General features: G+C 47.1%; 1 protein-coding gene across 2 annotated transcripts in view; it reads right to left on the bottom strand.

The window, feature by feature from the left end:
- LOC109891962 (glutamate receptor ionotropic, NMDA 2B) overlaps positions 1-13,597 on the bottom strand; it is a 98,968-nt gene that overhangs the window by 12,426 nt on the left and 72,945 nt on the right. For both annotated transcript variants that reach the window (XM_031820359.1, XM_031820358.1), the window contains exons 4-6: positions 12,301-12,444; positions 11,624-11,894; positions 7,041-7,233 (exon numbers count right to left, since the gene is read on the bottom strand). In XM_031820359.1, coding sequence (XP_031676219.1) covers positions 7,041-7,233; positions 11,624-11,894; positions 12,301-12,444 — 608 coding nt within the window. The remainder of the gene's footprint in view (positions 1-7,040; positions 7,234-11,623; positions 11,895-12,300; positions 12,445-13,597) is intronic.

Here is a 13,597-nt window from a genome sequence, read left to right on the forward strand (position 1 = left end):
AACATGAGAACATATGAAAGCTGGTGGTTCCTTTTAACATGAGTCTTCAATATTCCCAGGTAAGAAGTTTTTAGGTTGTAGTTATTATAGGACTATTTCTCTCTATACCATTTGTATTTCATTAATCTTTGACTATTGGATGTTCTTATAGGCACTTCAGTATTGCCAGTGTAACAGTATAGCTTCCGTCCCTCTCCTCGCTCCTACCTGGGCTCGAACCAGGAATACATCGTCAACAGCCACCCTCGAAGCAGCGTTACCCATCGCTCCACAAAAGCAGCGGGCCTTGCAGAGCAAGGGGAACAACCACTCCAAGTCTCAGCGCGAGTGACGTTTGAAACACTATTAGCGCGCATCCCGCTAACTAGCTAGCCATTTCACATCAGTTACACCAGCCTAATCTCGGGAATTGATAGGCTTGAAGTCATAAACAGCTGCTGGCAAACGCATGAAAGTGCTGTTTGAATGAATGCTTACGAGCCTGCTGCTGCCTACCATCGCTCAGTCAGACTGCTCTATCAAATCATAGACTTAGTTATAACATAATAACACACAGAAATACGAGCCTTAGGTCATTAATATGGTCGAATCCGGAAACTATCATCTCGTAAACAAGACGTTTATTCTTTCAGTGAAATACGGAACCATTCCGTATTTTATCTTACGGGTGGGGTGGCATCCATAAGTCTAAATATTCCTGTTACATTGCACAACCTTCAATGTTATGTCATAATTACGTAAAATTCTGGCAAATTAGGCAGCCCAAACTGTTGCATATACACTGACTCTGCGTGCAATGAACGCAAGAGAAGTGACACAATTTCACCTGGTTAATATTGCCTGCTAACCTGGATTTCTTTTAGCTAAATATGCAGGTTTAGAAATATATACTTCTGTGTATTGATTTTAAGAAAGGCATTGATGTTTATGGTTAGGTACTCATTGGAGCAACGATACGCACCGCATCGATTATATGCAACGCAGGACACGCTAGATAAATTAGTAATATCATCAACCATGTGTAGTTAACAAGTGATTATGATTGATTGATTGTTTTTTATAAGATAAGTTTAATGCTAGCTAGCAACTTACCTTGGTTTACTGCATTCGCGTAACAGGCAGGCTCCTCGTGGAGTGCAATGAGAGACAGGTGGTTAGATCATTGGACTAGTTAACTGTAAGGTTGCAAGATTGAATCCCCGAGCTGACAAGGTAAAAATCTGTCATTCTGCCCCTGAACGAGGCAGTTAACCCACCGTTCCTAGGCCGTCATTGAAAATAAGAATGTGTTCTTAACTGACTTGCCTAGTTAAATAAAGATTAAATAAAGGTGTAGGATAAAAAAGAGAAAAGAAATCGGCCAAATTGGTGTCCAAAAATACCGATTGTTATGAAAACTTGAAATCGGCCATAATTAAATCGGCCATTCCGATTAATCGGTCGACCTCTAATTAAGACACTTTATTTTGATGTTTCCTTTTGGCTGTTACCTGTATGTTGCGTAATGAGAGGTATACAGTACACCGCTGCACCTTGGTATGTGTGTAGGAGAGTGGGAGAGGCTGTGGATTTGCTTGATAGAATGGCATGATAGGTAAACAGGTAGATGCAAACTGGCAAAAAACATTACTGTTCTGTGTGCTCCGAAATGTCACGGGTCCAAAACACAGGATTTACAACGTCCTTTCAACATTTCTCAAAAATCCTTCAACCGAATCGTTCTACTTGTTTCTCTCTCGCTACTGCACGTGGAAAGGTAAAGTATGAAATATTAAGTGGAGAAATAATAGAGAACCGTCTGTTAGAAATGCCATGTAAATCAGAGGCAACCTTGGCACCGACGCAAAGCCTATGGAATATGCTGCATAAATTATAAACCATTTACAAGGTGACTGGAGAATGTGTCCTCTTGAATGTTTAGGATGGTATAGGTACGCATGACAATGTACATGTGGGGTATTTGTGTGTGAACGTGTATACTGTACCATCCTACACACGTTGACAATGCCGGCACAGAGACTCACACAAGCATATGTAATGTGTTGCCATGGTACCCACAACCACCAAGATTTCCAAGCCAATCTGCTGCGTTGCTATGGGAACCATAATCTCACAGAGAGAGAGAGAGAGAGAGTGATAGAAGAGGGGAAAGAGAGGGGGTAGACAGGCCATATTTCTCTCTTCACTTCACTTCTACCCCCTGTTTCTCTCCATCTCTGTAACGATACTGTTCTTTGCTGTGAAATGTGTTTCACTTTCCTGCCTATTTCACCTTCTCCCACTCACTGCCCTCCTGGCGTCTCTCTCTCTCAGTAAAATCACCACACACCTATATACACCCCTTCCTCTTAGTCAACGCATAAAGCCCAGGGGAGGACGGGTCATTAACGCACACAGGCCACATGTCAGATTATGTAGATACAGTACGATGAACACACAGGTCACATGTCAGATTATGTAGATACAGTACGGTGAACACACAGGCCACATGTCAGATTATGTAGATACAGTACGGTGAACACACAGGCCACATGTCAGATTATGTAGATACAGTACGGTGAACACACAGGCCACATGTCAGATTATGTAGATACAGTACGGTGAACACACAGGCCACATGTCAGATTATGTAGATACAGTACGGTGAACACACAGGTCACATGTCAGATTATGTAGATACAGTACGGTGAACACACAGGTCACATGTCAGATTATGTAGATACAGTACGGTGAACACACAGGCCACATGTCAGATTATGTAGATACAGTACGGTGAACACACAGATCACATGTCAGATTATGTAGATACAGTACGGTGAACACACAGGCCACATGTCAGATTATGTAGATACAGTACGGTGAACACACAGGCCACATGTCAGATTATGTAGATACAGTACGGTGAACGCACAGGCCACATGTCAGATTATGTAGATACAGTACGGTGAACACACAGGTCACATGTCAGATTATGTAGATACAGTACGGTGAACACACAGGCCACATGTCAGATTATGTAGATACAGTACGGTGAACACACAGGCCACATGTCAGATTATGTAGATACAGTAAGGTGAACACACAGGTTACATGTCAGATTATGTAGATACAGTACGGTGAACACACAGGCCACATGTCAGATTATGTAGATACAGTACGGTGAACACACAGGCCACATGTCAGATTATGTAGATACAATACGGTGAACACACAGGCCACATGTCAGATTATGTAGATACAGTACGGTGAACATACAGGCCACATGTCAGATTATGTAGATACAGTACGGTGAACACACAGGCCACATGTCAGATTATGTAGATACAGTACGGTGAACACACAGGTCACATGTCAGATTATGTAGATACAGTACGGTGAACACACTGGTCACATGTCAGATTATGTAGATACAGTACGGTGAACACACAGGTCACATGTCAGATTATGTAGATACAGTACGGTGAACACACAGGCCACATGTCAGATTATGTAGATACAGTACGGTGAACACACAGGCCACATGTCAGATTATGTAGATACAGTACGGTGAACACACAGGTCACATGTCAGATTATGTAGATACAGTACGGTGAACACACAGGTCACATGTCAGATTATGTAGATACAGTACGGTGAACACACAGGCCACATGTCAGATTATGTAGATACAGTACGGTGAACACACAGGTCACATGTCAGATTATGTAGATACAGTACGGTGAACACACAGGTCACATGTCAGATTATGTAGATACAGTACGGTGAACACACAGGCCACATGTCAGATTATGTAGATACAGTACGGTGAACACACAGGCCACATGTCAGATTATGTAGATACAGTACGGTGAACACACAGGTCACATGTCAGATTATGTAGATACAGTACGGTGAACACACAGGCCACATGTCAGATTATGTAGATACAGTACGGTGAACACACAGGCCACATGTCAGATTATGTAGATACAGTACGGTGAACACACAGGCCACATGTCAGATTATGTAGATACAGTACGGTGAACACACAGGTCACATGTCAGATTATGTAGATACAGTACGGTGAACACACTGGTCACATGTCAGATTATGTAGATACAGTACGGTGAACACACAGGTCACATGTCAGATTATGTAGATACAGTACGGTGAACACACAGGCCACATGTCAGATTATGTAGATACAGTACGGTGAACACACAGGCCACATGTCAGATTATGTAGATACAGTACGGTGAACACACAGGTCACATGTCAGATTATGTAGATACAGTACGGTGAACACACAGGTCACATGTCAGATTATGTAGATACAGTACGGTGAACACACAGGCCACATGTCAGATTATGTAGATACAGTACGGTGAACACACAGGTCACATGTCAGATTATGTAGATACAGTACGGTGAACACACAGGTCACATGTCAGATTATGTAGATACAGTACGGTGAACACACAGGCCACATGTCAGATTATGTAGATACAGTACGGTGAACACACAGGCCACATGTCAGATTATGTAGATACAGTACGGTGAACACACAGGTCACATGTCAGATTATGTAGATACAGTACGGTGAACACACAGGCCACATGTCAGATTATGTAGATACAGTACGCTGAACACACAGGCCACATGTCAGATTATGTAGATACAGTACGCTGAACACACAGGCAATATTGTGAAATATTGATTAGGAGGTTTTAATAAACTATCCCTGATTTTAATTTTGAAAAACAGAATATTGTGTGTGTGTGTGTGTGTGTGTGTGTGTGTGTAAGAGAGAGACAGAGTGAGAGATGGAGAGAGAGAGAGAAATAAAGACAGAGAGAGAGAGAGAGAAAGAGAGACCAGCAGTCTGACCCAGTTCCATTAAAGCTCCATCATAAACAGGTACCATTTTACATCCATCACCCAAAAGCTCTGTGAAGTAGCCCACTTCCATCCCCATAACAGATACTCAGCAGGAGTTTATGGACTGCAGCTGCCTACTGGCTGGACATAGCAGAGGTCACTCCGAAGACCATGCAGGGTCAAAATACTGCTCAAGCATTTGTCTTCTCCAACAGACAAACTACCGCAGACCTACATTTCCACAACACTTAAAAGCACTTGACCCCTTTTCCAACACACTGCTCATTTATAACATGTAACCTGTTCCTGTTGAGGTGGGTCAGAGTCAGCTTTGTTAGACCATGATCCAGGTGCCTTCAGGTTCCACTAATGGAACGGTCCATACTATCCTCTACCAGTACGTAAAAGTACAGGTAAAAGTCATTCAATCTATTCCATGGTGTGTTTCTACTGATTCTCCTATAAGAAAAGAAAATATCCAAATTCATTTAGAATTTTAAAAAACACACCACTTGTCACGACTTCCACCGAAGTTGTTCCCTCTCCTTGTTCAGGCGGCGTTTCGGCGTCAACGGCTTTCTAGCCGCCACCGATCCATGTTTCATTTTTCCTTTTGTTTTGTCTGTTTACACACCTGGTTCCCATCTCATAATTATGTTCCTTATTTAACCGTCTGGTTTCCCTTTCTGCTTTGTGAGTGATTGTCTTTCGTGTATTCCGGTGGGTTGGATTTTGTGTCCCATTTTGTCCTGGTTTGGAATGGGATTTTGTGTCCTGTTTTGTCCTGGTTTGGAACGGGATTTTGTGTCCTGTTTTGTCCTGGTTTGGAACGGGATTTTTGTTACATGTTTGGATTGAGTAAATCAGTGTTTTTTTTACTCTTACCTGTGTCCTGCGCCTGACTCCTTCGCTTTCTTCGAGATAGACTCTGACACCACTCACATATGATACCTTATACCGGTGTCCCAGATCCTTGACAAATACCTCGGGCAAATACAGGATTTTCATTTTGTTTTTCCACACATGACTTAAAGCGCCAATCAGGTCCCCTAACTCTCCGGGATTCAATAAGTGAAAAACCCTGAAGGGAAGTACAGCAAGGTATCAACATATTTCATCTAGAGTCACACAGAAAGGCTATGTGTAAATGGCCATAGACTTCTTTATCTTTTTTATCCGACACATTAAAAAAGACAATAAAATGAGGATACATAGTAATATAGGCTGTTATAGGTCTGATAACCCCTGGCATCCCACCAGGCTGCTCTCATAGCCCCATGGTGCCGTATCTATCACATGAGAGGAAGCACTGATTGGGTTAGCAAGAGTCTATCTGACTATCTGTAGGCTTGCTGCTAATCAGCTCATTGACCCCCTGAAGACAGAGGTTATCAACAAACAGGTTAGTTCAAGTAAAACCAGAGCACGATCTGAGAACAGTTCAGCATGATCTAATCAAATGCACAGACTAGTTGATTATGAAACAGTGGGTTAGAGGCGGCTGGGGAGAGTATTACAGAGGACAATATACCGGGGAAAGTAGCACTGGGCAGGGACAAACAACTACGGCATAACGTAAGAGGCCTACGCTGAAATGACACCTGACAGCTTCCTGTGAGACAATACAGCAGGCAGAGCTTCCGAAGTGAGCTAGACTCAGTTAGGCTTTGAACTGCAACCAGAAATGCTTGTGTGAGAGAAAGCTCAGAGCATCCCCAGGTGCTGCCTCGATACAGCAACAGAAATAGCACTCAGCCGCTCCCAACAAGCCCCGAATCAGTGGAGGAAACAGGATTTTTGTAAGCAGCCAAACCCACTTTGGTGTCCCAACAGGATGCCCAACAATCCCCCAACACATAGAGGCAGAGTGGCAAAACACAGAGTAGGGTGGAACTGCCCCGGAATGCAATACCCCACTCAGTTCCACAGAGCAGCACAACGGGCTACTGTTCTCAGACTGAAACGCCACTGGGACCAATTAAAGCGCTGGCAAAGCAAAGCTCCGCATCACAACCAGTTCAAAAGGCCCAGCAGAGGAAAGGAGAGGGTCTGGGTGTGGGGGTGCAGCACGGGGAGGGGGGCTGTTTTGGGAGGGAGATGTGTGTGTATGTGTGTGTTACTCTTTGTGTGTGCAGATGTTGAAAGATTTCAAAGGGTTGATAGGTGACCCGCCCCAGATTTACCTGAGCACCTCATTTGGGTTCCCAGCAATGGGCCCCTTCTTGTCCGTGGCCCCGTGGCACTCAGACTTCATCAGGGTGTGTGCCCCCCTGTCGAGCATCATGGTGGAGGTTGCCATGGCGATGACAGCCACCCCATCGCGCACGCGAGCCTCCAGGCCGTAGTCCCACTCGTCATACGACACAGAGATTAAACCTGCAGAGAGACAGAGAGAGAGAGAGATGAGAAGGAGGGGGTGGATAGAGAGCAAGAGAGAGAGAGAAATGAGGGAAGAGGCAGAAACAGATAGAGTGATGAGAATAGGAAGAAAGGGAGAGATCATGACATACAGTGGACAGAGGAGACAGTAGGGAGATAGAGAGGGAGATAGGAGGGAGATAGAGAGGGAGATAGAGAGGGAGATAGGAGGGAGATAGAGAGGGAGATAGAGAGGGAGATAGGAGGGAGATAGAGAGGGAGATGGAGAGGGAGATAGGAGGGAGATAGAGAGGGAGATAGAGAGGGAGATAGGAGGGAGATAGAGAGGGAGATAGAGAGGGAGATAGGAGGGAGATAGAGAGGGAGATAGGAGGGAGATAGAGAGGGAGATAGGAGGGAGATAGAGAGGGAGATAGAGAGGGAGATAGAGAGGGAGATAGGAGGGAGATAGAGAAAGAGAATAGAGGAAAAGGGGTTATGCACTCAAGGGGCTAAACACACTGTGAGGCGTGTGCCACACACCACTGACAGCCACCCCTCTCCTCTCTTCTCAGTCAAACTGCATCCTCACGCTCTCTCCGGCCCGCTTGACAGGGTCTGGCCAATCCATTACCAGGCAACTGGACAGAAATAGACAGACAGCATCCAACCTGTAGACCCACGGGGCTCTCGGATGACAGCTCAGTCTCTCCAGGACCATATCTAATGTCACACTCTGTTGACACTTTCTCAAGGCTTTTATAGTCACCCTGCAAAAATGATATTATAGAACTAGAGTGTGTGCATGCTAGTGGAAAGGGTTGGTTGGTAGCCAGTGGGAACTGTCCATCTCAGGACATGAGGAAAATCTCGCAACAACTTAGACAATCTCATCACCCTTAGCGATGGGGGTAAACAGGAAGTGGGGGACAGTGGCATTGACTTGGAGGTGTATGAGCACTTGTGCTCTGAGATCCAGACCCCTTGTCCTTCCATTTGAACTGCAGTAGTCCTCTACTCCCCGCCCCTCCTTCTCATTCTAACTGTTGATTGGAGGACCTGATTACAAAACCCCGCCATTGGTGCCAGACAGCTCATCATTGTCTGTGATGTAAGATTAGGAGGGTCACATGCTAAATACATTAGCAATATCTGTGTGTCACGAGAATTGTGTTTAAGTGAATTGAGAAAGAGAGAGGGATATAGGAGGGGGAGGAGGAGAGAGGGATAGAGGAGAGGGGAGGGATAGAGGAGGGGGGAGGGATAGAGGAGGGGGGAGGAGAGAGGGATAGAGGAGGGGGGAGGGATAGAGGAGGGGGGAGGAGAGAGGGATAGAGGAGGGGGGAGGAGAGAGGGATAGAGGAGGGGGAGGGATAGAGGAGGGGGGAGGGATAGAGGAGGGGGAGGAGAGAGGGATAGAGGAGGGGGGAGGGATAGAGGAGGGGGGAGGAGAGAGGGATAGAGGAGGGGGGAGGGATAGAGGAGGGGGGAGGAGAGAGGGATAGAGGAGGGGGGAGGGATAGAGGAGGGGGGATGAGAGAGGGATAGAGGAGGGGGGAGGAGAGAGGGATAGAGGAGGGGGAGGAGGGGGGAGGGATAGAGGAGGGGGGGGAGAGAGGGATAGAGGAGGGGGAGGAGGAGGAGGAGAGAGGTTTAGGGGAGGAGGAGGAGAGAGGGATAGAGGAGGGGGAGGGATAGAGGAGGGGGAGGGATAGAGGAGGGGGAGGAAGAGAGAGGGATAGAGGAGGGGGAGGAGGAGAGAGGGATAGGGGAGGAGGAGGAGAGAGGGATAGAGGAGGAGGAAGAGGAGGATAGAGGGATAGAGGAGGAGGAGGAGAGAGAGGGATAGAGGAGGAGGAGACAGATGGATAGAGGAGGAGGAGGAGAGAGAGGGATAGGGGAGGAGGAGAGAGAGGGATAGAGGAGGAGGAGAGAGAAAAGGATAGAGGAGAAGGAGGAGGAGGAGAGAGGGATAGAGGAGGAGGAGAGAGGGGTAGAGGAGGAGGAGAGAGGGGTAGAGGAGGAGGCGAGAGAGAGGGATAGAGGAGGAGGAGGAGGAGGAGGAGGAGGAGGAGGAGGAGGAGGAGGAGGAGGAGGAGGAGAGAGGGATAGAGGAGGAGGAGGGGAGAGAGGGATGGAGGAGGAGAGAGAGGGATAGAGGAGGAGGAGGAGGAGGAGGAGGAGAGAGAAAGGGATAGAGGAGGAGGAGGAGGAGAGAGGGATAGAGGAGGAGGAGGGGAGAGAGGGATGGAGGAGGAGAGAGAGGGATAGAGGAGGAGGAGGAGGAGGAGAGAGAAAGGGATAGAGGAGGAGGAGGAGGAGAGAGAAAGGGATAGAGGAGCAGGAGGAGGAGGAGAGAGGTTTAGGGGAGGAGGAGGAGAGAGGGATAGAGGAGGGGGAGGGATAGAGGAGGGGGAGGGATAGAGGAGGGGGAGGAAGAGAGAGGGATAGAGGAGGGGGAGGAGGAGAGAGGGATAGGGGAGGAGGAGGAGAGAGGGATAGAGGAGGAGGAAGAGGAGGATAGAGGGATAGAGGAGGAGGAGGAGAGAGAGGGATAGAGGAGGAGGAGACAGATGGATAGAGGAGGAGGAGGAGAGAGAGGGATAGGGGAGGAGGGGAGAGAGGGATAGAGGAGGAGGAGAGAGAAAAGGATAGAGGAGAAGGAGGAGGAGGAGAGAGGGATAGAGGAGGAGGAGAGAGGGGTAGAGGAGGAGGAGAGAGGGGTAGAGGGGGAGGCGAGAGAGAGGGATAGAGGAGGAGGAGGAGGAGGAGGAGGAGGAGAGAGAGAGAGGGATAGAGGAGGAGGAGGGGAGAGAGGGATGGAGGAGGAGAGAGAGGGATAGAGGAGGAAGAGGAGGAGGAGGAGGAGGAGGAGGAGAGAGAAAGGGATAGAGGAGGAGGAGGAGGAGAGAGAAAGGGATAGAGGAGCAGGAGGAGAGAGAGATAGAGGAGGAGAAGAGAGGGATAGAGGAGGAGGTGGAGGAGAGAGGGATAGAGGAGGAGGAGGAGAGAGAGAGAGATAGAGGAGGAGGAGAGAGGGATAGAGGAGGGGGGAGGGATAGAGGAGGGGGGAGGAGAGAGGGATAGAGGAGGGGGGGAGGGATAGAGGAGGGGGGAGGAGAGAGGGATAGAGGAGGGGGGAGGGATAGAGGAGGGGGGATGAGAGAGGGATAGAGGAGGAGGAGGAGAGAGAGAGGGATAGAGGAGGAGGAGGAGAGAGAGAGAGATAGAGGAGGAGGAGAGGGATAGGAGGAGGAGGGGAGAGAGAGGGATAGAGGAGGAGGAGGAGAGAGAAAGGGATAGAGGAGCAGGAGGAGGAGGAGAGAGGGATAGAGGAGGAGGTGGAGGAGAGAGGGATAGAGGAGGAGGAGGAGAAGAGAGGGATACAGGGGAGAGAGAGAGGGATAGAGGAGGAGGAGGAGGAGAGAGAGAGGGATAGAGGAAGAAGAGAAGAGAGGGATAGAGGAGGAGGTGGAGAAGAGAGGGATACAGGAGGAGAGAGAGAGGGATAGAGGAGGAGGAGGAGAAGAGAGGGATACAGGAGGAGAGAGAGAGAGGGATAGAGGAGGAGGAGGAGAGAGAGAGGGATAGAGGAAGAAGAGAAGAGAGGGATTGAGGAGGAGGTGGAGAGAGAGAGAGAGGGATAGAGGTGGAGAGAGAGAGAGAGAGAGAGAGAGAGAGGGATAGAGGAGGTGAGATACTGTAGCTCTCCAGAGTGCCACTTAAGGAACGCATCAGTGGAATTACCTATGAGGATTGGAGGCCATCAAACATGTCCGAAAAGTATTTAGTGTGCCCATTAGCAAATGAACATGTTAGCCTGCACCTTGGCTTCACACTGAACCATCGCAAACACCAGGCCTTACCTATATCGCGTACCACATTTTTCTTACTTCCAATTAGTTATGAATTTAGTGAGACAATTCACATTCTGGAGGTTACTGTAAGGCCTATACTGTCAATTCATCAAACAGTGATAAACTAAAGTGTTGATTTTGACAGTTTGACACAAAACACCCTCAATTCATGCAGTATCCGCCATCTGTCACAGACTAATGTGCAGGACAAACCTTCTCAAGGAACTGGTTAAAACCTGCAGAAAAACATGTTCATTACCTCGCCCACTCGACCATCACACATCATATGATTTACATCGCTAACATGGTAATATTTTATTAAGGGCCATATCCATCAACGATTTATGATGATTTATCGTAAATCATGCAGAAATATTCATGTAAGATTTTGCACCCAAAAATGTGCATTGCGTGCATGGATTTCAGGTTAGGTTTTGATCAGTACCAGCTACCTGGTCCCACATATTCCCAACTATAAATCAACATCAAAACAGCAACCAATCATAGACTTTAAATGGAGATAAATCACATAGAACGTATTCCAAACCAACCTGTCGGGAACTCGGCAGGGATCACTTCAGCGTCCCCAGCTACCAGCGAGGGGACGATCCAGGTGTAGCCGTAGCCCGTGATCCCTACGGAGTGGGCCACTTCGAAGATGGTGTTGGCCTCCTCCTTAGTGCAGTACAGCAGGATGACGGGGCTCTGCAGCTTCTTCAGCTGGTTCTGGATCTTAGAGTCTCCATCGTCCACTGACATGTCCAGCAGCAGAACCTCCTCCAGCTCCCAGCCCACAAAGCTGTTCTCTATGGTGCTCCGGATCTACAGGGTAGAGGGAGGGACGGAGGGACCAGGGAGGAAGAAGTGGGTGGGTGAGAGGTAGGGTTGGGTATGATAATATGTCACATTGAGTTATCACAAAAGGTGTTCAAGGACATTGAGGAAGACAGAGGCGTGTGAGAGGGCTGAAGGGCCATTTGACAGGGCCAATCTGATTTCTCTCAACGCAACAGTATTTAAATACCTACTGACACTTCCTGACAACATGAACAAGTTGAGATTAGCCGCCGGGCTTAGTAGTTGCCTTCCTATCACTATCCTAGAAGTTAAGACTATAAGTCCATGGTGACGTTACAATCTGCTCATGGACTGCCTGGTGGCAGTATTCAAAGGAAGGAGGGAAAAAGAGAGAGCTACCCTGTCGTGAGGGCGTGTATCGGTGAGCTACCTTGGTGACAAAGTCCAGGTATCCGGGGTAGTATGTGGTGACGATGGAGAAGATGTACCAGTCGTACTCCTCCATGATGTTGAGCATGACCGAGGCCTGCTGCTCGATGGACGGGCCGAACTGGAAGAACATAGAGTTGTCATCCTGGGGAACAGAAGAGTGGAGGTCAGTGATGCTATGTTACATGTCCACATTGAATATTGAACTGGAGAGGAGGCGTCTAGACAACACTCTGCAGTTTTTTCCCCCAATACTGTATGTGTGTGTGTGTGTGTGTGTGTGTGTGTGTGTGTGTGTGTGTGTGTGTGTGTGTGTGTGTGTGTGTGTGTGTGTGTGTGTGTGTGTGTGTGTGAGTGTGTGTGTGTGTGTGCGGCCATGTTTCTGTGTGTGTCAGTGTGTGCGTCAGTGTGTAAAACCATGGCGTATCTGTCAGCATGGCAGGGTATTGAAATCTCTTTGGCTTAGGAATCCGTGCTTCACTCAACATCAAAGCCTAACCTCTACAACCCAGGGGACGTACATGGGTTGATCCGTTACCTTGTTTCCACATGAATGAGATCAGACTAAACCACTGAAAAGGCACAGCAGAAAGGGGTGAATAAGTAGGCTGTGTGTGTTTGCCACTTATATATGATATATCATACATGTACATAATAACTGTGAATAAGCACTATATTCCACAACAGTATATTCCACAACAGTATATTCCACAACAGTATATTCCACAACAGTATATTCCACAGCAGTATATTCCACAACAGTATATTCCACAGCAGTATATTCCACAACAGTATATTCCACAACAGTATATTCCACAACAGTATATTCCACAACAGTATATTCCACAGCAGTATATTCCACAACAGTATATTCCACAACAGTATATTCCACAGCACTATATTCCACAACAGTATATTCCACAACAGTATATTCCACAACAGTATATTCCACAACAGTATATTCCACAGCAGTATATTCCACAACAGTATATTCCACAACAGTATATTCCACAGCAGTATATTCCACAGCAGTATATTCCACAACAGTATATTCCACAGCAGTATATTCCACAGCAGTATATTCCACAACAGTATATTCCACAGCAGTATATTCCACAACAGTATATTCCACAACAGTATATTCCACAGCAGTATATTCCACAGCAGTATATTCCACAACAGTATATTCCACAGCAGTATATTCCACAACAGTATATTCCACAACAGTATATTCCACAGCAGTATATTCCACAACAGTATATTCCACAGCAGTATATTCCACAGCAGTATATTCCACA

This window comes from Oncorhynchus kisutch, unplaced genomic scaffold (genome assembly GCF_002021735.2).
Source record: "Oncorhynchus kisutch isolate 150728-3 unplaced genomic scaffold, Okis_V2 scaffold3274, whole genome shotgun sequence".
In the NCBI taxonomy this organism is placed as follows: domain Eukaryota; kingdom Metazoa; phylum Chordata; class Actinopteri; order Salmoniformes; family Salmonidae; genus Oncorhynchus; species Oncorhynchus kisutch.